This window comes from Plectropomus leopardus, chromosome 10 (genome assembly GCF_008729295.1).
Source record: "Plectropomus leopardus isolate mb chromosome 10, YSFRI_Pleo_2.0, whole genome shotgun sequence".
Taxonomy (NCBI): domain Eukaryota; kingdom Metazoa; phylum Chordata; class Actinopteri; order Perciformes; family Serranidae; genus Plectropomus; species Plectropomus leopardus.
In genome coordinates, this window is record NC_056472.1 from 13,402,283 (window position 1) to 13,427,567 (window position 25,285).

The window sequence follows — 25,285 nt, forward strand, 5'->3', positions numbered from 1 at the left end:
TTCACCCTTAAATCTTTCATAATTCTTTCTACTTTTTTAGGTTTCAAATACCATGTCAGAGGCTCTGTAGCTTTATGACCCCCTAGGAGTCATATCAATGAAAGGGAACCAAAGAGATTCGTTTTTTGGGCTCTTTTGTCTTGTAGTTGTGACTTGGTATATCATCAACTTACAATATATAATAGCCTATACATAATTTAATAATAAATTAGGAGATCTGTATCTGTAACTGTGATGACTTAGAAAATCTAACAATACTCTAATTCAAAGGTACATAATCATGAGATGTGGATGTTTTAATTAATATTATATATGAAAAAAATTATTGGAATTATGAGACCATTATCGTGTAAATAGGATCTCATAATTATGATATCTTTTGCAATCATTTCCAAAGTAATGTCTTGTTGATTATTGGCTAAGTTTTAAATCTTATACAAAATACAAAAGAAATTATTCATGAAATTCTATTTTGTTTCCGAAGAATCAGAATCAGAAACACTTTATTGCGGTTCGTTACAGTCACTCTAATGCCACACATAGAGAATTACAAAAAAAACCCAACAGCAATAATTTCTAGTATGTGCATATTTAAAAATTATAAATATGTATACTGTACTGAGTGTTTAAAGTGTTTAAAATACTAAATTTAAAATAGAAGTATAGTAACAATAAGAAACAATTATCACTAGTATGTTAATGTTTAAAATTTAAAATATTTATAATGCGCTGGGTCTGTAAAAAAGAAAACTGCGCGCCTTATGCTACAATACAATGTATAAATGTGTAAAGTTAGAAATAGAATAAATATGTGTATGACGCAAAAATGTACAACACAATGTATACATAAGTAAGACACAATAAAATCATACTTTTCTTAATGTGATGTGATGATATGTGTTGAAGAGAATTTATTTTAGGGCAAAAAATGTTTTAGGTGAGTAGGATTTTTTTTTTTAAACTCTGCGTTCTCCAAAGTCCGAGCTTCTGTGGAGGTCTTGAATGCACCGTGAGTGTGGTCCAGCCCCTCCTCGCTCAGTTGTGTTTGTGCTCTCGGCAGTTGATGAGCGAAGGAGAAGGAGACTCGGTGTGAGATACGAGGAGGAGAGATTTATCGATATTCTGCACCAAATAAATGTCACCTTTGGACAGCCAGTTGGATTACCCGACAATCCAGATTGCTTTAATTTACTGGAAGGATCGGCGAAGAGGATAGAGAAAGATTTAACGTCATATTCAGCCGTAAATCTTACTGGAGTAAACGATGTTGGGTCAACGGTTTACCTTCCGTTCAGGTGAGTAACGTTAGAAACACTTTATTGAGTGTTACCGTTAACCAAAGGTATTGGACTCGATTTAGTTAGCTTAGCTTTTAATTTTAACCAACTTTAAGTGACTGCGAATGTCATTTGTTGTTAATTTTGAACAAACCTATACGTTCAACCAGTAAACGAGTATCCCGCAGTGGATAAAACCCCCTTTTACCTGGCCGCTACTTGGCTAGCTATTTAAAAGTTATTGTTTTTGGTAGAGTGTCGTTTCAGTCTGCTTCCATCGGTTTTTTTTCAGGGCTGTTTAACTTTATTGTTATCAAGATGGGAATGTGTTTAGGAATAATAACGTCTTCAGAGAGTTAACTAGGTAATCCGTTAGTTAGGTAAGCGTTATAAAACAGGGGGCACCAGGGTTAACCAAAATAAACTGTGCAGCAGGAACACATTTTGGGATTTCTGTTTCCATATGTGCGTGTCATCATGTAAATATGTGCCTGATGAAGGGCGAAAGAGGCGCAGGGAGGACTGTGGTGGAAGAAGTATTTAGATAGTAAATATCAAATATCAAAATATAAGTAAAAGTCCCAAAACCACCCGGTGAAACTACTTTATTACAAGTAAAAATTCTGCACTGAAAATGGTACCAAGTAAAAGTACTTAAGTATAGCCAGGAAAATGTACCTAAAGGTATGAAAAGTAAAAGTAACGAATGCAGAAAAAGAAAGACCCAAAGCAAAACAAAAAGCCTTAAAAATGTTTTTTTAAAGACAGACAAAACACCCACAAAATACACCCCAAACCTCAAAATATTAAAATTAATATATATTAATATTAAAAACACCCTCAGAACTCAAAATCATAAAAAAATAAGAAAAAAATAAAATGATTAAAAAATTTAATTCTCTAGTTCTCATAATGAGGTTTCCAGATACCCCATTAACCATACAAGAGTGTCAAAATGAGCAAGTTGACGTTCACGTATTTGGCTACTCATTTTGCATCAAAATGGCAAATTTAATGTGATTTTTTTTTTTTCATTGCCAGGTGATTTAAGGTGCAGTCTGTGAAGTCTGCTGTCTTTGGTTCCCAGACCATCAGTGTTATGGCCCCAGCCCTGACCAGAATCCTGAAAGATGGCCATGGGATCCACCTGTCCTCACCTCCTGTCAGAATGGACTCAGAAGGAAGAGCCATGTGCAGCACTGAGTTGGAGTCTCAGATGAGATCAACAGATGACGATGACCTCCAGAAAATGTGGCTGAACCTTTCCCCATTTCCCTCTCTGGACTCCTCTCTCCCTCTGGGCCCCCTGGATGTCCCTGACAACCCTGTGCTTTACCCATGTCTGCAGGCGTCTGCCAGCCAGTGTGAGACAGTGCTGGTCCCCAGCCCTGCTTCGCTCCTCAGCCTCGTCTCCTTCAATAAAGGCCTCAGAGATTCTCATCAGGTGGCCTGCGTGTTCCCAGGTGTACCAGACATGTTTTTAGTCTCTGCGCCTGAGTACAATAGCCAAGAGGCTTGTCTTCTTCATGGACGCAGTGCTGCTCCTGAATGTGGGCCAGATGGTGGTGATGTGCATCACCCCCCTCTTATCGTTACCAGTGTTCCTCTTTTGTATTCCCAAGGGGAGATTAACTCCCAGGACACTTCCTTCATTGCACACCCATCGACACTGACACAGGGGAAGGTGGCTGGAATGGGCTGTCCTCCTCTGTCTTCGGTGAAACCTTGCAGTAGCATGGTAAACTCTGACCAGCTTACATGCAGAGCTGTGCTGGAGGGGGCTGTGAAGGAGCAGCTCTCCAGGCAGGCAGGTCTGCAGAGCCGAGCTAAGAGTCTGCAGAGGAGACTACAAGCTCTGCTAGGAGATCACGCTTTGCTACACTGTAGTCAGCAGCTAGAGGGGCTGACAAGGTGCTGTCAACATGGAGGTGTCTCTCTGGACAACTCGGACTCCATACATTCTGGTATACTACCTCCACAAGTGGGAAGTGAACCTAATTGTTCTTTGCCAGAGTCGTCCACAGCCTCATCTTTCTTTTCGGAGCTCACAGAGTTCAGCCGCTCCAGCCAGGTGGTGCTGAGAGGCCTGCAGGAGGCTTTGGACTCTGAGGCCACAGCCAGCAGCAGCTCAGACGAGGAACAAGAGGAGGTTCATGGCAAAACCAAGACTTCACCTGTGTGAGTATCCAGCAGGTGGATCTAGTCTCTGTGTTGCTGCATGTGTCCGTTGAAACTATGCAACAAAATTCTAAAGACCTGAAGGTGACTTCTAGAGAAAGCAATGTTTAATACAAAATACAAAGGTACCTCTTTATAACAAAAATCAAGCAAATTAGCTTGTAATTATTAGAAAAAAACTATGACTTGCAAACAGTGCCATACCTAATATTTGTTGTATTTATTACTAGCAAGAACTAATAAGAAGTTACCATGAATAAAGAACTCATCGAACAGACACTAATAATAAGTAACAAACAATATGAGAATAGAGTATGTTCAAATTCGCTAATTTAATTTTCTTGTTTCTTTCTTTCTAATGTGCCCCAGGTGGCTTTTTCCTTTTCATTTTCTCGAACTATTAAGGCCCAGACACACCAAATAAACATCAAAGAACTACCAGCGACTGATGTGTTGTCTGTGCATCAGCCAAAAGGTTACACATGAACACACAGCAAAGTCTACATCGATGGCCAACCAGCACGTACATTCTGCGCCTGCATGAGTGGAAGTAGCTCTCCATACCAATAGCTGTCTGTTGGCTTGGTGTGTCAGGGCCTTAATGCTGTCCACACACACTCCACTCCATAATTTAACCTAGTTTTTTTTAGATATCCAGAAAAATGGGGGGCAGTTCTCACTGGGTGGCGCCATAGGTGGCCTCCTATGTCACTTGCTTTTTCTTTTTTTGTGGGTGTTCTTATAGTTCAAATATGATGGAAAGCTGTAATCCACAGTTACTTTTATAAAATACTGTACAAAGTGTTAACAGTTTAGTCGGCTGTATTGCCTTCTCAAAAACCCATTTTCCATACAGGGATGGTTTCTTTTTTTACAAGCAATTTGAGTCGTGACCCCGTTCCGTGTGTAAGTTGTTGGCTGTCTGGAATTTGAGGTCTGTTTCTCATTTGGTAATTTGTGTACTTTAAAAAGCCACAGTGTTTGTCATCTATGTCACAGCTGGTTATTCCAGCTAAATAAATAATCTGCAAAGGAGGGACTTCAGAATTCACTGCAACCAAATATTTTGCTTATCAAGTTGAGGTGGTGAACCGTATGATTTCACACCGTGTGAAATATTAAGTTACCAGGTAGTGTTGAAGAAAACAATAAGATACCATTTCATAAACTTTACTGCACTCTCACTGCCAAAAGATTTGTTATGCTTTTCTGGGATTTTGTTGCCAGAACCCAGCTGTGGTTCAGCCTAGAGCCGTTGGCCTTGTTTTAGTCACTGTAGGTAACTTTTCAGTTCAGGACATTGAAGAACGAGGGAGAACTATTTTAAAGCGGTACAAGTACTGTGTAAATTGAAGAGACTCATTTCAGGATGACAGTATACATTTTGGAAAGTCAGCTGTCTCAGTTTATGAGGTCCACTGTTCCTCTGCAGTGTTAGGCGCATTTTTTACTTGGCCCTCGGCGGAGTTTACAGTGTGGTTGTCATAAGCACACGTTTCGTCCTCCCAGCTGTGGAGAGTCTGATGACATTTTTTAGCCATACACACACACACATTCTTTTTCCATGCTGCAGTCATAACACATTCAACAGACAAGCCAGCTCTCTTTGCCCACAGGCTAGGAAATAAACACGACCCTGCCAGCAAGCCTGTAACATGCCAGCAATGCTGTGCCATCATGCTCCTCCTTGTTCTAGTAAAAACTCATTTTGAAGGGTTTATCTGTGAGAATGTGGTTTGGATGGGTGGTGCTGCTGTACTGGTGTCCTTGCTCAGAGGGAGTCATGTTGCACCAGGCAAGAAAAAAATGATGGAAATCCTTTATGAATGTAGGTTCTAACACCCTTTAAGGGGTGTTTTTTGTGGCACTAACATGCCACAAGACAGTATCAACTTTCTGAAAAATTGTGCACATTGTACATAAAATTATTACAATCAAAATATTTTTTGTTTAGTCTTCGCAATGGTCTGTTAATTTTGGCAAATGTCCGCAAATAACTTGTTGAGAAACACTGCAGGACTTAATTTACAAAATTTTAACAACTGGGGTAAAATTTAGGCATAAAAAACGTAAAAATTATTTCTGTGCACCTAACAAACTGGTGTATTGTTTGTTGCATACACCATGACTGCTGCAGAATGCAATGACCAGTACACCAAGTGCAAAGATTTCAAATTCAGTCATGTTCAACACTTTAAACTATTGTGCTATCAAACTTATTAATGTATTGCAGCTATTAAGAAAACCATCTTCCATCAACTATGACTTCAATTAAATGAAGAAAAAGAGCTACAGCATAATGAAAGTCTATAATGGACAGTTACTTTAGTTGTCACACCTTTTCTAAAAAAAGTTATCTACCACAAACCTTTCAGTTTTTTCAGATTTGTTTTATGTTATTTCACCATTTCTCATTCAGCACCTAGCTGCCTTTGGACTGCAGAATATCAGCTGGCAGCGTCCTTGTTGTATGTCTGAGGCATTGTCAATACTGATCTGCATGGCCATGATCCCCAGCTTTGCAGCCTCTCATATCTGCTTCTCCATTAGGGCAATCAGTGGCCAAACAACAATAAATATTGTATTTGTATTTTCCCAAATCCAGTCAGAGAAACATAAAAAAAAAAAAAAAAAAAAAAAAACTCATGCTACGTCATCCACTATAACCCAGTCCCTGATTGGTTGCCGATGTTTTCATCTTCAGAGTAGATTGATTGGCCCGACTAGACTGTGGTGGATTGAAATCATTTGGGTTTGAGGGAGAGAAACAGAACGTTGAGCTCACGTCATCGTGATGCCCTTACCAGGTTAGTAAAGAGTTACAGAAAACATTTGGGAGTGAGACCAAGAAAAAGAGAGAAACTGCAGACCTCAAAATGTGTCGTAAGATAATTGCCCACCAGGACATCTTGGAGCACTTACTCTCCTGGGATGAGAATATCAGTGGACTCTTACACAGTGTCAGAAACACTTCAGAGAATGTACGGACTGTGTGATGTGTCAAGCTTGGACAGTCTTTAGTTTGACAACAATGTTGTTCAGCAAACAAAGCTCTCAGGTGTAATGCATGTTCGCCTCAAAAATGATACCTGCTTTTGCCCATGTAATGCTTATCATTTATTATGCAAATTAAAGTGATAAGCTTTTCAAAGACACAACTCGAACGAGACTCAAACATCTTCATTTGGAAAGGAGATTCTCTTGAGAAATGTATGCTGTTCTTTCAGCTGTGGAGGTTGTCAGTTGAATTCTTTTTAGCATCATGTTACCAGGTTAATTTACTTCCTAGTCAGTATTGTGGGGACGTCATGTGGCATCAGTGTTAGGACAGGAGGGGTAACATCTTGGGCTTGGCGTCCAGTCCAATTAAACCTTTCTTTTTGGACTCATTTTATGTCAGGCTTAAGTGCTGTACCCTTTATTTAAAACTGTATCTTCAGTGAGATGTAGTTCTCTAACTCCTGTGTTTGTTTCCTGAATCAGTCTGATAAACAGGAGCTGCTTACTAAATTGGAGCATGTTTATTAGCACTGAAAACATAAATGATGAAGGATGTTTTTGTGTGTGCGTGCGTGTGTCTTTTATTTGGCCAGCGTTCGTCACCTTCTGAGCGTCAGCTTGCCTTTTGTGTGAGTCCGTTGAACAATAGTCTGCTTCGTCAGTAAACCTCCCCTGGGGAGTTTTTTATGCCAAGTTCCTCCTTTAAGAGGATATGTCCTTGCTGGAGAAGGGACAAGTCATTGCCCCCCTTTAGAAAAAGTGTAAATAGTTGGCCTTTAACAGTCTCACTGTGAACTTGTAAATAAGTGACATGGTTTGACTTGAATTTGTCCACGTATTGCTCCCTGCACTGGCAGCAGTCCGTCACTCCTCCAGCTGTTGCTCATTTTCAGTATGTTTGTAATTTTAGATGTACTGTATGGGAGTATCCATGGAAGGCTATGTGTTGGGGAGTTAAAGTGCAGGACACACCCAAGAATCCCAATGCCTCTGGAGGAGCCAGATCCAAATAGGAGAATTCATAAACCCTCAACAACTTGCCGGGACTGGCCTTTCATTCAACCAGGACTTGGCAGGGAGAACTCGTACTTTCACATCGTGGAGGGAAGCCAGTTTGCTGTTAGACTCCACATTTTATTCAGCAATGTTAATATCCCTTAAAATGTGAAATGTAAAATGTCCTTGCACGCTTACAGGTATAGAGCTATAGCCTTTCCTCTCCTGTTCTCTCCCACTGCTTGGCAAATATTCCAGGAATGTTCTCATTATACAGTTGGAAAGAGCTGCAGGGCAGCCAGGTCTGGTCATTGTCTGTGGAGGAAATAGGGAGCCTACTACCAAACATATATTAGCTAAGGGCTGAGTGAAATGTAACTCAGTTAACCAATCATAGGCTTTGTTTTCATTTGCAAAGTTTATCTTCATATCTACCACAAACTGGGTGGCAAGCAAACATTTTGGGTATTTGATGCAACAGACTAACTACCTCATCATACCAAAGGATAATGTAAAATCCAGTGTAGCTGCTTGCTGGCTGGCCTAACCTTTTTCTGTCCTGCATCAGAGTGTTTGAAGTGGGGGGAGTCCCTCCCTGTCCTAGCCAAGGTCCAAGAGCACTGCCATGGCAACTATTGCCCCACTGAAGCCAGCCAACCACACACACACACACACACGCACACACACACACACAGAAGACAAATGCTAACTGCACAGGCTAGCGCCATGGAAACATACTATAGATACACACCACACAAATCAACTGTGTTTTATTCTGTGGCCTAGATAAGCTTTTGTGCTTCAGCAAACCCCCCCATGCTGTTTGGATGCTAAACAATTTACACGCTACATGGCAACATGGTTGGTGTAAAATAGGTCAGAAAATGACAGTGCTGCAGTGCAAATGTGAACCGTTTAATCTGTCAGTGCTTTCTTTGTGTCTCTCAATCTCTGTCCTCCAACCTTCTTTGTGTTACTTTTTTTCTCCAGTGACACATTTTCCTGCCAATGATTCTCATATGCTAACCTCTTCATGCACTTCCAGTTAATGGCCTTACTGGGTTTTATGACTCCATTCAAAATCTTGAAATGTTGCCACATTTGATTCCAAAGCACTGAGAATGATCTTCTTGTGAGGTTGTATTAGAGTTTGAGGCATTTCACAAAAATGAATAGAATACCACTGCGCGGGTCTAAGTGTCTTTCCTCTGTCATCCATCACCCTGCCCTTCCTGCCAGTAGCAGCAGCTGTGAGAGGCGGTGGCTGGAAGAGAGAGCAGAGCTGGGCAGCAGATGGAGTTGGTTGCAGCTGCGTCTGGCCGAGCTGGAGGGAAGGATACAACAACTGGTGGAGGTCCACAAGCACATCCGCTCTACCAAGGTATGACAGTGTACCAATGGCAGCCATAAATTATAAAGGGCTTTTAGCCAGACAGGGATGCAAGTTTTTTTTTGTGAGGAGAATATAGTATAGGGTCAGTCAACTTTTACTCTCTTACTGTAACAAATGAATAGGACTTAAGCTAAAGTATTTAATTGAAAGGTGAACTACTCTAGTTAAATTTTAAAGCGCATTAAGCAATGGGACCAACTTTCATAAACTGCTATCATTACAAAAAGCCCCCAGTCTGAAGAAGCAGGCTGAAGTCTCATGGAAGTTAAGCAATGTACTGCTGTGCATGGGGGTCAGCAACAAAACAAATTTTATTCACTTAAAAAATGTCCCATCAAAACCACCATCAGACTCCCATTGTGACATTAAGATAAAACAGAGGAAATGTTCAAAATATAGCATACACTAAAAATGATGACTTTTTTTAGGTAGCTAAAATATGTCAAATTGCTGACCCCCTCCCAGCTGTGTCGGACCCCAGCCTTCTTCTCCAAACCAGGGGTGTGCTGACTGACATCTGCTTTTTGTAATATACTCTCTATAGTTAAGGACCCCATACTACACAACTTAAAAAAAAAAAAATCTGTACTATCCCTTTAAATATGTATCAGTAGACTCTCATTATTTTTCAGAGAGATTGCCAAGCTGTTATAACTTTATTAATTGAATTACGGTACAGTACATGGCAGTACATACAATTAAAGAGTTATACATACGATGTCTTCTATTAAAATCTTTGTGAATAAGAAGTCATGGAAATGTCCGAAGTCAAGAATCCAAAAATCAAAATTAGTATTTACTTGAATTCCGACAGTCAACCCTTCCAAAGTGGGGTTGAGTTACATGAACATGAATGAGTTACAAGGTTCACTCATGTTATTTGTGTGGGTGTGTATATGTGTTCATGTGTGTGTCGAAGGGCGGTGTGGTGCTTGCTGAGTCCCAGCCACTGACAGACAGACAGATTCAGCAGACCCTGCTGAGAGAAATGGCAGGGTTATCCTGCACAGCCTCTGATGCTGACACTGAGCCCTGCAGCCCCACACGCCTTCTGCACAACATAGAGAGACAGGTATGAGGCAGGAACCTGCACATTCACTCGTAATACTCCATGTGTGAAGAGTCTGGTATCAAGGGGATTAGCAATCTACAACTCAAAACACTAAATCAGGAGAATATCCCTTTAAACCTCTTAGCTTATCAGCCTGTTTTGTAGAAAAGAACTGGAGGCTGTGTATCTTATATACACACTGTATAACCCAGTGCCAGGTTAAGAAGATAAGCTAATTAATTAAAGTATGCATGCTGCTTTTTACTGTGTTAATATGAATAATTAGAGACTGCATATGGAATGCATGGATTCTTGCTGCTTTATAATGCCTATAGGTATTACATCAACTCAAAGCGAAAGACCTTATTAATCCTTTCTGCTGTAAAGGGTGAGGTGATGCTGAGAATCATTTGTTAATCCAACATAATGATTTGTTAATGTTTAAAAGGAGGACAGACCAACCTTCAGTGATTCAGTACCATATAAAACATTTTATTTTCTGGGCCCTTAGTTCAGATTTGAGAGGGTATGTTTGCTCAAGAGATGCTGTGTGCTTTGTTTGGTAGCAGCCCTTGACATTGTTGCTTTTGATAGCCACAGTTTCAGAACATGTAATGAGAGCTGTGTTCTCGCTGTCTACTTTTCTTTCTTTTGAACATCACAAATTCCTTTTCTTTGACTCTTATTTCTCTGATTGTTGTCTCTCTTCTAGTCTCTCTTATTTATGCGTATCTTACTCACTGGTGGTCAAAGGTCAAGGTCACTTTGACCTCACAAAACATGTTTTTGACCATAACTCAAGTCATAATGAACTTATTTGATTAGATAGGTCTGGGAAATGGAGAGGAATGGCAGGTTACAAAGGGGATGCATTTTGGTCATTTTTGCTATCAAGGGGATTGGCGTTTCCCATTTTACTCTCTCAAGTAGCCTACTGACACTGCAAAATGCAAATTTGCACCATGGCTACATAAATAGTACAGAGTTACCTAAATAAAGTTAGTATTATGATAGGAAATTCTGTATATTGTGGTCCTTCAACATCACACGCATGTTTCAATTGTAGCAAACTAGTCTAGACAACATATTATGATTAGTTCATCTTCCCTTGGATTGAGTGTTTATACACTCACTGCTACCAGATAGATTAAATGTATTTCACACTAAAGTTTAATTTACCACTTGTGTATTATATCAATGATGTCTTCATTGCAGAGTGCTCAGCTCAGCGAGATTGTCAACAGTCTGATGCCACCTCTCAGTCTTTCACCGCTATCTAAACAACCTCACAGCTGGGAAGGCAAGAGAGCCTTCACAAGGTAGAGAACATGCACTCACACTCACACACATGCACATGCACATGCACATGCACATGCGCACACACTCGCACGCACACACACACACACACACACACACACACACAAATGTAATACTGTTTCTATCTGTGCATGGCGCAGCAAGGGTATGCAACACAACATTTGCAATAAGACACTCACTTCAGCTGTTTTTAACATAAAAAATACATGTAATACAAAATACAAAACAGAGAAATCTGTATTGATAGAAGTTTCTCCATTGTCCCTTTAGGCTGAGGTTGAAAGCATGCTCCCTGTTTGTAATGTAACCCAGTAAAACAGCCTGGTCGGTCCCCACCATCTGGCCTGACTTGAATCATCCCTTCATGTCTTTCCTTCCTGCTGCCTTTTTAACTCTCCCTGTCTGGCTGTGAAGATAAAAGCCATGTGATAAAAAAAAGGCATTCTGCTTGTTATTGCATGTATCAAATGGTTATAAATAGGTATTGTTTGTTTCTGGTTGTTATTCTAAAAGATGATCTAAAACCAAAGTCCCCAGAACCAGCGTCAGACTTTAAAGCCATTCTCACGTAGTGGCCTAACCATGGAATTACAACCTCTGAGTCTGAAGGGCCCAAAAGACTTTTTCTCATGGACTAAAATTGTGACATCTATAAATCAGTGAATACATTTTTTTGAGCATCAGAACTCCTTAACTATTGGAATTTGGTCCGATAACATTTTTAAAGTTTAGAATAACCACATGATTAAAGCATTTTATCCCCATTTAAGTTAGCAGAGAGCTAAGTTGCTCAGTTGGCTAGGTCTTCATTGTGTGCATGCTCTATGGGCTCCACAATCCAGAAGATCTGTTTAATGTTACACCGAGGAGGTAATTTTTTTTTTGGCTTCATGCTCCACTGAGCAATTTTCAAAGGAATGAGCAGAGCACCAACCACTGCCAGAGTTCCCCGCGCATTCATTTGTTTGTGGTGGCCCACCACGATCAAAACATTTGCTGCCATAAATTGATTTCTGTACGTTTTGGCAATGCGTTGCACCAAACTGTTGGAGTGCAGTACACAGACATAGCAGCAAAACACAAGGCGCAGTAGAACACAAGGCGCATTAAAAATGAACCTTAGTTATTAATTGTGCTGGGCCAAAAAGTTTGTATTTACCACCATAGCAGCTGCTCCTCTCATCCATTAATCTGATCTGATGAACTCTGAAAAAATGTCCAAATATAAAAACCAAATGGGAAACACTAAACGGTGTATCCAGTTCTCTTTATGCATCCATGAGACCAGCAACAAATTGAAAACTTGCTTTTTGATTTTAATTCGTAGTACGACTCATGTTCTTGACATTCCCATGACCTCACCTGATCTCATCCCCACAGTGGTCAGAAAGGAGACAATGTTTTTGTGCCTGGGAGCTCTAAGAGAAGCAGACTGGGGACCAGGAAGCTCCTCAAAGCTGATGTGTCATGCGTGTGTGCCCGGACTAGACCCCTGGTCACCTACCACAAGCCTAAACTGTTTGCTTTCAATGCCTGCAGCCCCAGCAGTCCACAGGTAGGAACACATGCAGTTCCCACTGTTTGTGAGTCTGAACCATTTACATACAAAACTGTCAAAGCACACATGCACATTCTCTGTGACATGGCACAGACCTGGACACATTTCTCAAAATTCGTACATATCCCCATCAACAATGGAAGTCTGTTTCTGAAGCTTCTCTGAATATTTGCTGGTTAATTTACAATGTGTCAGGTGAGCAGTATTACTTATTTACTTCTCAGTTCTCTCGATATTCTTATCGTTTAACTGCTCTGTTCTCCTGAAACGAATCAATTTCCCTGCAGGGATACATTAGTATCTATTCATTAGTGCTGCCCATGTCCCTGCACAGTGTAAGCGGGTGGAGATAATGGATGGATGCATTTGCATATTTCCCCTCTCTACTCTGAGGACGTGACAGTAAAAAAAGTAATGAAGATGACACCAGCAGCACTCTGCTTAATTACTATATTGCTGCCCAAATGAACTTCATTACAATGCACTACTTATAAACCCCAATTGTAGAACCACTTTAAATTTAAAATGTTAAAAGGAAGATAAAAGTGTGTCAACGTGTAGAAATTGTAGAAAATATTCATGAATTAGTGCATCAAAATCATCTACCCATTCAAGTCAAATGTAACTTTTAAGCAGTTGCTTTCAGTCAGGCTTCAGTGTTAGAATGCCATATTACTAAAATAGTTTCTCAAATTAAACAGGAATTAGTGTTTTAAGCCACACACCTGCTTTTAATTAAGCAGTAATATCTCTTGGATTTGCTTTAAATGAATAAGTGCATGAGATTATTTTAAAGCTCTTGCCTTTATTTAGCTAGTGAACCCTGCAAAGTGCTGTGTTCTTGCCAAGTTAAGTGGCTGGCAATGCCCTGCTTTGCTTCACACAGTTTGAGTAATAGGAAATTATACACTATCCTATTACAGTTATTTACAATATCACAAAGACAATACTAATATTAATTTTGTGATATTTTTATTGAAAGATTCAGTGCAATGAAAGTTAGAGCATCTTTAGCTTCTGTACTGTGACGTATTTCCAAGTGAGATGAAATATTTGATCGGTGTACCGTTACACAAGGATTTTAAATCAAATCCTCCCCATTTGACTTGACAGCCAAAAAGTGGGCATGTTTAGAGTTTAGTACAATACAGAGCTACAGCGGATGGCTGGCTCCCCACTCACCGCCCACAGCGATCAGGAGGGGAACGAAGGAGAGATGAATGAATGAAGAAATGAACAAATTAGACCTCATCAGCCCCATTGTTTTGGGAAATGAAAATAAAAGTTTTATAATTGTAAACTGGGTGTGTCTTACAGTGAGTCCCTGTTCATGTAACGCTGACAGGATAGTAGTGTCTGTTAGGGAGAGACAGACAAAGCTCGTTGTATATTCTGTGTAATGTTTGTTGCTGAAGCAGTCCACTGTAAAATGCTCTGTGCATAACCTGGAGCACTTCCCTAGAGTGAAAAAATTAGCCCACAGCCGGTAAACATGGTATTTTTCAGTAAGCAAAGACACACTTATGTACCATGCGTTGCCAGCCAGCTAACAAGCTAGTTTACGTAAGCACATGTAATATTTTGTTATACAGGAAGAAAACATGATTGGGTTTTTATATAAGGATATGAAGAAATTGATTTTTATCTTATTTTGGTATATATTTTTAAATGGGTGCCAAAAATGTTCAGGGATGTGATCTAAAAGTGGAAAAAGAAGGCATTTTTCACTTAATCTTGACTTTACAGCTGCCTTAATATTTTGTGTTAACAGTGGATTAAATGATTTGGTGTAATGTTAAGGGGGTTGCTCTCAGTGACACGGCCAGTACTAAAAGGCAGGCAGCTGGTGAACATAGTGAAGCACGGTATCTTTAACAGTTAGATATTTTTCTCAGCTGTTGATGGGGACTAAAACGGAGCTATCAGTGGAGTGGGATATTTGTCGGCTGGCCAGAAAAAACAAGTTCAGATGAATGTTCATCTTGCTCTTGCATGCTGGGTGCTTGTTTTGGTGCCCCCAAGGGAAAAAACAAAATAATTATAAGATCTTTAAAATGGTATATTATAATCCAGATTAACACTTTATTCATCCCTCAAGGGGGAAGTCAACATAGTTTCTTGATGCACTTTTCAGTCTGATCTTCATGTTGTTGACAGTAACAGCACATATTATTCTTGTAGTACTGATGATGATGATGTTGATTATAGAGTGACAGTAACAGCACATATTGTACTCGTGTGCTATGTTGCAGCATCGGCCTTCATGCTGCCTGTTGCTGCATTATTGTGACTGTCATGACCTGTTGATGGTGATGTATACTGCACAAATGGTTGTTGTTAGGAGATCCTGTCATATTCAATGCTCACTGAATTATTACAGGCCCTGTGGCATTATCGAGTACTTTGAATTAATGGTGTCTATAATAACTTCATAAATTATGACTAACTCTTCTTTAGCTCATGAAAATAATTTAACCAGGTAAAAGTTTCACTTCTTGTGTACAAATCCAACATTTTGAAATGTTCACATACCAAGGGAGTGGAGTTGGAGTTGGAGCTGTGGAGTTTTAACATCTTTCATAACACTACTGTTCTACCACAGAGCCCAGAGCAGTTGTAGCTGTTATAATAAGAAGTAGCACAAAGCCACCAGCATTGTGAGATGACAAAGAAAGCCTTTTAACGACTTAATTACTTTAATCAGTGTGCTCACAGAGCGGCTTCCTTAAATCCTTATGAGTCATACTCCAACAAAACACAAGGAGAGTGCCAAGTAAACACTGCAGTTAGAGAAACACAGTGTCCTCCTGACCTGAGCTATACACTTGCTATGCTCTAGTTCAGTATCAAATGAAAAATAATTTCCCCTCTCTTGTTTTCTCTTTCTCGTGCTTCAGGATTCCGGGAAGTCAATGTCTACCCTCTCCTCTTCTCTCGCATCATCTACCTGTTCGTGTTGTTCATCTTGTGATCCCGTAGTCTTGTGCTCGGATCCAGATTGCAGCTCCAGTACGGTCCTGTCCACCAGCTCGATACCTCACCCTATGTTGTCTCTTTCATTTGGTAAGTGACACATTAAAATAGCCACATAATATTTGCCTGTGTGATTAGGCTTATTAGGCTTCACAGTCTTAACCCTTTAACACCTGGATCGACATAGATTTTCTTGCACAGCATATAGACGCCTTTCACTAGCATTTAAACCTCTGAAATCTGAGAAAATTGGTTTGATTTTTTTCAAAAAATTTGGAAAAAACATAATGTCCTGCAAACTGCAAAAAAAATGTGTATATATATGTGTGTGTGTGTGTGTGTGTGTGTGTGTGTGTGTGAGTTTGTGTATATATATATATATATATAAATCTGGCTTACGAAAAACATTTATATAAAAGTTTTACTTATTTACTTACTTTGCTTACATTACCACCTCGGTGGTAATTATATTAAATATTACTGGGAGCATAATTTAGTGTGTGGACTTTTGTCTTGTTTTGTATTATCTTTTGACCAGCACCTAGCCTTTTGTCATGTGGATGGGCTTGCTTTTGTGAAATTTTTGCATCAAAATTCTGCCAGTGTGTGGGCTAGCACAGAAAACAATATATGTAGGTGACATACACGGCCAGTGCATGTGCTCACATTTAGAAATCTGCCGAGTAATTGATCCTAAAAATGTTAGATTGCTATAATTGTTTTTGACCACATATTTAAAGATGCGTCCTTTTCTTCCAGACACTCCTGTGTCCCACCACTTACAGAGGGTCCAGGCCAGAGAAGAATGGTCCCAAAGGCCTTTGGTTATCAATGTCCAACCATCCAGCCCAGCCCACCACAACAGACGCAGCTCCACACCATTACACAACAGTAAGACCCTGCCCTTTACCAGTATTGATTCTATTACACTGTTCTGTTCGATAGTGCTCTCCTTCTTTTCCTTCTGCTTAGTCGACTCCAATAACTGTATGTATGACTCCAATACCTCCTACTGTACAGAAATCAAAGCAAAATATCTTGCACATGTCTGTTGCCATCGTATGCTGGTGGCTTCATTCTGAGCAGAAGTCTGCAAAGTAGTGATCTCTGCAGATCAGTGTCCGATTGATACATCGATTGGCACATCGACTGGCACACACAGCTGTCAATCATGATGTCAAACCTCCTAATTTTAGTGTCGACTAACCAAACTTGAAACCAAACTTAAAAGCATTAAAAATGAACACTTGAACATACTTTAGCATGATAAGAATCACCTAAAATGACAGCTCTTTGAAACTGAGTTTTAAAGCTCTGGTACTTTCTGTTTTTCAGTTGCAGCAGTGTAACACATTTGCTTTGTCATGTAGCACCTTACAAAGCCTGTACCTATGTTTAGGGCCAAAGCAAGACTGCACCCACTGTGATGACGTTAAGTCAGCTGATAAAGAAGATGACAGGAAGACAGAGGTGCTACGTAAAAGACTTACCTGCGTTGTTGTTATTCATCTAACAGATAGGAGCCGACGCTGGCTTTTGATCCACCTCTCTTTGCTGTGGTGGAGCTGCAGTGAAGTTTATTTTTGAAGTCAGTTAATGATTGAATGTTAATACAGAGTCAACACTGCAGCTTCACAGTCAAAACTTTTCAGAAATAATAATTCATCTTGTTTAGACAGTTCTCATATTTGGTTGCAGTGAAAGGAAACAATATCACTACAATAAAATGGCTGTTGTGTCTGCTTGTTCTCTCTCTGTGGCGTCATAAGTAGCTCCTGGCATGTCAGCTATCCTGCTGTGTCTGTATGAGGCTTCCAGCTGAGCAGTAGGTGGAAATGAAATCCTGCCGGTGTCAATATATGTCTTTGTTTATTAGTCTGAAGCTAATAAATGATCTTTACCTCTGCTCTTACATGCCTGTGACAGTTTTGATTTCTTGATTTGCTTTAAGTCACCCTTGTTTGTCCACAGTGTAGAGAAATGATCCCAAACAATGAATGATTGATTGACTTTAGAATTTTGCCTGTTCATCCACGGAAGGTTGATCAAATACTGTTTTAAACGGATATTTTTTCTATTTTTTAAATGATAAAAAAAGGCAAGATGAAAAAAGCGACAGAAAGTAATGGAGTAGGAGCAGAAAGAGAGAAAAGGAGGAGACGCAGAGGGAGGCTGATTGACAAAGATGTCTCTCAACCAGCACTGCCGATTTCCTGTCAGCTTGAATGATCTTCTTCTCCTTTGTCAATACAAGGAAAAGAAGACAGTTTGTCAAGTAGACATCACCTAAAATATTAGTCTGGCACATGGCAACAAACCTCTCATCGTAGCATATTATAACTGAAAAAGAATGAGATTAAATAAACAGTCAAAGCAAGCAGGAGATGGAAATATGGGCAGATGGTACAAGGAATAATGACTAATGAAATAAAGGGATTAATAATTAACTATGGTAGTTGTTTGTACTGTGTAAGAATAGTGATCTTAGGCACTACAACACAAATGATATAATTTGTTATTGAAATGAAAGGTGGAACACGTGCATCAGTCCATTGATTCCTGTCTTTTGTTACTTCATTGCCTCTGCCTCTCTCCCTCTTTTATCCTGATAAAATCTGTTCTGTTTAAAACTGGCAACAGCTTCCAGTCATCATTGTCCATGAAAACACTGGAACTTAGATAAGTGTGTGTGTGTGTGTGTGTGTGTGTGTGTGTGCATCTATAACATTTAAAATTTAAGACCCTAAAAAGCATCAAAGTGTCTTTTCAGCAGCTGATATCGGCATTTTTTCACCCAGGTCAGCAAAAAGGAACAGATTAAAAATGTGCCCATGATTACTTTAGATAAAGCTGTTGGGGCGATTTGATCAAGGACCATAAAATGGAGAGGCAGTCAGCTGCTAAAATAATGGGAGTACTGGTTAAGGATTAGCTTTTGTACACTTCAATCAAAGCGTAAAAGCCCTGAGGAACTGAAGGGCAGATTGGTGAAAGGAAATTCCTGTGGTGCATTAACTCAGTTTGTGTGTGTGTTTGTATGTGTCTTTGTGTGTGTAAATGTAGGTCACAAACTCAAGCAGCATGCAAGGCGTCAAAAGAGCAGAGTTATGGGTCTGTCACCTATCAGGATGGCAGGTTCTACTCAGAGTCAACACAGGAGAGCCAATCAGAGGAAAAGGAAGAGAAGACACATCCACAGGCTGATACAAGGTGTGTGCATGCAAGTGTGTGTCCATCCTGTATTCCAGATTTATGGTGAATCAGTTTAAATGGCTACAGAGAAGGCTCCTCAGTCAAAAGAGCATGATTGGTATAAACAGTCATTTTGTAATTATACTTAAATAACCCCCTTTTTTGCATATTGAAGGTACTGTTTATGATGTTATGTCTGTTTCAGCTTAACACTAGTTTGGTGTGTGTGTTTGTGTGTGTATATGTTTTACCCAGATGAAGAAGATGTTATGGACGAGCTCTTTGACCCAGACACTTCAGATGAAGTGCTGGAGGAGAGCTACACACAGGTTTCAAGCAAGCAGGCCTCACAGGTACACAATATAAACTACAGAGGAAAAACTAAATTATGATACACTTGTGAGGGTTTTAAAGGGCTTTCTGTCTTCTATATTAAAGGTTTATATTCAAATGAATGTTACTGGCTTGTCTCAAAAAATACAAATAAAACAACGAATCTTCAACTTAAATTTTATGCCCATTATATGTCCATAGTTCATCTAACTCATCTCTATGAAGCCCCTGTAGGGGTTAGGCTGCATGTTCCATCATTGTAAGTCTAGAAAGTCCTTGAGCCAGTTATTTAAACAAAAACGGTTTCATTTCCAGTGTTACCAAATGCTGTATTACTCCAGATTTTACACCATCCATTTCAGCTCCCAACAAACATACCTCTGGGCATAGTGGTATAGCTACATATAGCACCGAAGACAGCATATTTTGGACTTCTTCCCAAAATGTCGTTATTTTTTATATTTTTTATGTAACATTATTCAAAAGCATCATCTGACGTGCAAATGTGTGAACTCTCCTGAGTCATAGCTGTGAACTGTCACCATGTTTCCTGTCAGGGCTTTGTTCGCAAACGCAGAGGAGAAAGTGTGTACAACATCAACAACATTGTCATCCCCATGTCTCTGGCTAAAGTGGAAAAGCTGCAGTACAAAGACATCCTCACACCCAGGTATTGAACTATTGGTATTGAAGGTATTGAATGGCCCCTAAGGAGGAGCTGCAGAGAATTTTTAAGGTCCTCGGTTTGTCTTTTGGCCCAGGGCTAACAACACATGACATTTGCCAGGGTTGCTACAGTCATGGAAAACCTGGAAAAATGAAGAAATTTCACGATCACATTTTCCAGGCGTGGAAAAATCAAGAAATTTGTAAAAATCATCAGAAAGTTTTGAAAAAAGTCATGGAATTTTGTTGTGTGTTCCATGTATTGTAACACAACAGCATATTCATTTTCTGCAGTGCGTCGATGTGACGAAGCTCTCATATGTGTAGATTTGCGACGTTTTCTCAACCATCATGTATGTTTCTTCATTTTCTCTCCGCATCCCCTACACAAATGCACGCTTGCTGAAAATATGTTTGAATAAAATTTTAATTCAATATTTTTAAAATTTCCCAAAAAAGAAAAAAAATCTTGTGGGTCCTTGAAAAGTCATGGAAATTTTTTTTTAAATTTTGTCTATGAAAAAAATGGGGGAACAATGATTTGCTGTGGATTTTCATTCACCACAAAAAAAGGAATCATAACGTCTTGATTATGCCCCTCCTTATCCATACGAATGTAGTTATTTTTAATTATTAATATTTTATTAAAAATCAAAGCTTTATATATTTTGTCTTACAAGTCATTTCACAATTTCTCAAGGGTTTAATGCACATCTTATACATTATAATATGGCTGTAATTAAAAACTCTCCTTTTACCTTGAAATAGAATGATACTGTGCAGGCAGGCCACCGTCAGTGTTTGTCACCTCAAAAATGTTTTCTTCTTTGCAGTTGGCGGGTGGTTGACACCTCTTCTCTGATGTACAGTGAGGCAGAGAAGGAGGAGGACAATGAGAAGGGGCAGGTAGTATCTCGTCCCTTTGGACATGAGCTGTTTACTTTTATTCTTGAAGAAAATGTCATCTTTATTCTCTGTGTGTGTGTTTCAGGAGGAGGATCTCACTGACAAAGTCTTTGCCCAGAGACACTTGGCCTTTGAACAGAGAGAGAAGTTGCGCTGGCCATCATGGGGGAAAAGAAAATGCTGCAGGCATCCTAAAAGGTGGAAACACACACACACACACACAAAAAACACAATTAAATACTGTTACATCAAGTGATATTGAAATTCATGGTAAACTACATGCCTGCATACATTAATTCTCAAACATCATAATGTCAGGCAGTGTTTGCCCTTTTTCACACTTTTCTCAACAGATAATAATAAAGAGATGTATTTGACAACAAGATAAAATCCTGAACCCACTGTCTGTGCTGAGTGTGCAGTTGCAACATTTCTCCGTGCCTGTAAATACGGCCTGTGTGAGAGGGGAATGTTGAGCAATTTTCCTATCGAAGTTTCATGGGGTATGCTTGTTTTTTCATTTCAGATCTGGCAGCAGGCTGTCAGGCAGTGGGGGCGGGATGTGCACATCAGGAGAGGAGAGCTCTGTGGAGTTGAGCTGTGCTCAGCTGGATACTGATGAGCAGCAAAGCTCAGAGGAGTGGCTGGTAAGATCAAAAGCACAGCAGCTGAAACCCCAAATCCCCCAAACAAACGTCGAATATTAAAGTATGATGATTCAGGTGCCACAGGAGGGAGCTCATGCTGAGTCATACACAGCTATTTTATTTTAGCTGTTATATTATGATACCTTTTCTCCAGCGTAGTGGTCACTACAAAAAGGGGATAGATTGTAATTTTTTTCACATCAATGTCTAAATGTGCTGACAGATATTTTTTTGCAACATTTCAAAAGAGTACGGATTGGTAAAATGGGTTACAGACTAATCAACACTCATTCCTAGTCATAGTGTGTGAGTTATAAAGCCGAGATGCATCCTTGAGAGCCTACACAGATACTTGTCTCCACTCTTCTGTAGTTGATGATGCTGTGATTGCTGTGCTCTGTGCCACTTTGCTTTGATTGAAGAATGGATGAGTTGCTACTAAACCAGACTGTCCAAATCAACCGTCCCCACACCACAAATATCCCCTACTTCACTGCTTCGCACTTCTTATGCACTCCAGCACCCACACAAACCCTGATGAAAGCACAACCTTTGATGTCTTATAACAGGCATTAGAACAATGTACCCTTATGATACAGCCTTCAGAGTCTAAATTCAACAAAGGGACTGATACAGCACAGACAGTACATAATGTTTTCTTTTCATTCTTACACAAATGAGAGAAAAAATAAATGACTAAAAAATTTTCAATGCAAAATATCATAATACTACAAATAGTGATAACAGTGAGAAAAAAAACCCACAAATAAAAAAAAGAAATAAAATAAATGATGTTAAAACAAAAGGGGCATTGGATTGTTATCACAATTTGAACCACTTAATAGATTACCCAGTACAAAAATATACCGCATATAGACATGTAAACATGCATACATACATAATAAGCCATTTGAAACATACGCACATAATAATATGTACTCACACATATTTAAAAGCAAATAATTTATATATATATATATAACATATATATATATATATATATATATATATATATATACACATATACATACATACATATATACATATATATGTATATGTATGTGTGTGTGTGTGTGTGTGTGTGTGTGTGTGTGTTTTGTCATCCTTGTCTCTGCACATATACCACACACCAAACTCCAATACATTCTACCGTGTCTCATATTTATTTTCTCTACAGGTGTGTATAAGATGTCCAGAATTATACATGTATGCCCTCTGTCCTCCTGCAGCCTCAGACACCCTGGGAGCCAAGAGTGTTTCCTTTGGGCGAGGACGAGGAATACGCCCTGCTCTCTGATAACGTGGAAAAAGTCCCATTAGGCTGGACAGGGTGTAGCTCAGCCTCCTCTACATCAAAGAACTCCAACTCCCATCGGTCCCCAGCTCAGTCCTCTGGTGCTACTGTGACATCTGGTGGACAAAGCCAGAGCACAACACACAACGGCAGCTGAGAGAGCAGTGCCTTTCTTTTGCATGTAAGTTGGAAAATAAAGTAGATTCTTTGTTTTATGTTTTATAGTGCTTAGTAAAGATTGTCGGTGCATGCCAGAGCTTTTTGCTGATTTTTTACTGAAGTTTTTTTTTTTTTAATTCTTGAATTGTTTATTAATTTGGCAAGTCTTACTAAAATGTTAATTTTTCTTTTGTAAGTAATTAAATAAATTGGATATGAGGCATTTGTTCATAAGACAGTTAACAAGTTTAACAGTAACGTGTTCCTTCAGTTCATAAGTCAGTTGAGTAAATCATTCTGTCTGTCATTCATTCATTCAATAATTTAATTAGTCAAGCATGTAATTTTTCTGTGCACTTATTTTTCTGTCAAATAAGCAATTCATTAGACAAATGATTTATTTGTTTCTTAATGGATTTCTGGTTTCATTTTTCACAACTTACATCTGATGATTGATTGATGCAGTAGTCATTAACAAAGGCACAATCTATTCTTATGCTAATTCAGAATAATTTAGGAAATTTAGGAAGATTGGGAGGCTGAGACAGTCAATCATCAGATCTCTCAGACATTGAAAGTCAACATATAGGAGTGCTTTGATGGTTGCTCAACTGAATTGTTGGTTAAATAAATTAATAATGGTTTTATTTCTTTTCCAGATCTTGGCTGGGACCATGAGGAGAAAATATGCTGTGGGAATATTAATTTGAAAAAGTAATACATTGTCAACAGTGATATTTGTGTTATTTTCTTTATACTTTGAAGCAAAAGTTATTTGTATGTGTGTTTTGTGAATATTGTAGCATGTGTCACCATAGTTTGAAATGACTACTGTAGCTTCTGCTACACATTCAGGTTTTAATGTACAAGAGGTACTGTATGTAAAAAAAAAAAGTACCAGCACAGTCCCACTGTAGTCTCAGGTTTGTGTACTATTTGTAGTTGTCACTTACTATTTATATTCACAGGTGTCTTAAAAAAGTCCATAGGAAGTATTTCATACATATATATTTATGTAACATTTACTTGATTTACATGTGCTTTTGAATTTTTTATTATTATTGATTTTGTCTGTTGATGCTATCATTTGGTATGTTTTTTTATGAAAATTATTAGTAAACATTAACATTAGGAAAAAAAAGTGGTGGATGTCATACTATGCCAGCCAGTACATTTTCTAGAGTTTTCTGATGACTGATTTAAATGGTAACAATATAATAATTATAATATTATTTTTGATAAAATCATTATAATTACAAATACCGTTTTTGGGACATTTTCCCCTATTTTTGGTAATTTTCTAATAATCATATAATCACCCTCTATTTTAAAAATAGCTTTTAGATTTATTTTTTTTTTCTTGCAATTTGTGAGACATTTATTGCCCAGTTGGTCATTGCATTTTTTTCCCCCATGTTTTCAAAAGAAATCAGACCAATTTGCTCAAGTTTCAAACGGTCAAATAGCTTGTCTTATGGTGTCTAAATGCAGCACAAGAAAACTGATATCGATCCAGGTTTCAAGGGGTTAATGGAATGGGATAATTGAATAGCACCAACCTTTGTGGTTCAGCATTGGCCCTCTGCACTCCTGTCATAAGATCACAGAACATGGAGTTTGTTCGTTTTAAATTGGATACAGCACAGATATGCAGAGGCCAAGACATAAAAAAATCTAAAACCATAACAGTTCGTACTGTTTTATGTGCTTTTAGACATACAGCAATTTTAAAAATGGACACATTAGGTAAAGCTTCTGATCAGTCAGAAGCTCTGCGATTTTTATTTCAGTCACGTGCAATGTGTCTGCAACTTCAGCCAAGTGTACTTAACTAAGATGTCATTGACACACGCTAGTACTGAAAGGACAAACTAATGTGAGGTCACCTCAGTGATTTGGATGATTAACATTTATGGAGGTCACCGCTTTTTAGGGCCATAGTCCCAGTGAAACAGCTAGTACTTTGATCCCACATGCATAACCTCCTCTTATAATATCCCTCACAGCTACCAGGAGGCCTAATGGGCAGATGGTGGTCAAGGTCATCTGTCTCATCTTCATGTATGTGTGTCAGTTGCTTTAAACCAGGGATGAGAGACAGGGTGCCCAGAATTAGAAACTCAATCACATGAAATGAATTAGCAGATTGTAATTATCTTATTCCAGGTTGGTAGAGGTGAATAGAATTTGATTGAGAATTGAGTTTTCCATTTCTGTTGCTTCAGATGTCTGCTAATGCAAATGTTTTTTCGATTCTTGTATTTCCTGGGTCTTTGGAAAGCAGCATATTTACTGGAAAACAGACATGTAAAATGTGCAGTATAGCAAAACTGCTGACATATGAA

The 25,285-nt window shown here is 38.9% G+C and overlaps 1 protein-coding gene across 3 annotated transcripts; it reads left to right on the top strand.

Moving 5' to 3' along the window:
* The first annotated feature begins 1,083 nt into the window (after positions 1–1,083).
* kansl1l (KAT8 regulatory NSL complex subunit 1-like) lies at positions 1,084–23,918 on the top strand. 3 transcript variants are annotated; one of them, XM_042494839.1, is made up of 16 exons: positions 1,084–1,295; positions 2,319–3,455; positions 8,691–8,832; positions 9,764–9,916; positions 11,111–11,214; positions 12,593–12,767; positions 15,668–15,833; positions 16,503–16,634; positions 18,807–18,953; positions 19,191–19,288; positions 19,826–19,938; positions 20,768–20,840; positions 20,926–21,038; positions 21,367–21,487; positions 22,717–22,962; positions 23,600–23,918. In XM_042494839.1, exons 2-15 carry the CDS (start codon positions 2,377–2,379, stop codon positions 22,936–22,938), a joined length of 2,838 nt encoding a protein of 945 aa, XP_042350773.1. In that variant the 5' UTR covers positions 1,084–1,295; positions 2,319–2,376; the 3' UTR covers positions 22,939–22,962; positions 23,600–23,918. The 3 variants fall into 3 exon arrangements, with proteins under 3 accessions (XP_042350773.1, XP_042350774.1, XP_042350775.1); XM_042494840.1 differs by having other exon boundaries at positions 8,694–8,832; XM_042494841.1 differs by lacking the exon at positions 9,764–9,916.
* Positions 23,919–25,285: the final 1,367 nt, after the last annotated feature.

What these genes read in the sequence shown, in the direction of transcription:
- kansl1l (XM_042494839.1), top strand. Translation starts at nt 2,377, where the DNA reads ATGGCCCCAGCCCTGACCAGAATCCTGAAAGATGGCCATGGGATCCAC. An exon ending in TGCACAACATAGAGAGACAG is followed by an intron (nt 9,917 to 11,110) that starts GTATGAGGCAGG and finishes TCTTCATTGCAG; the next exon opens with AGTGCTCAGCTCAGCGAGAT. An exon ending in CTCCACACCATTACACAACA is followed by an intron (nt 16,635 to 18,806) that starts GTAAGACCCTGC and finishes GTGTAAATGTAG; the next exon opens with GTCACAAACTCAAGCAGCAT.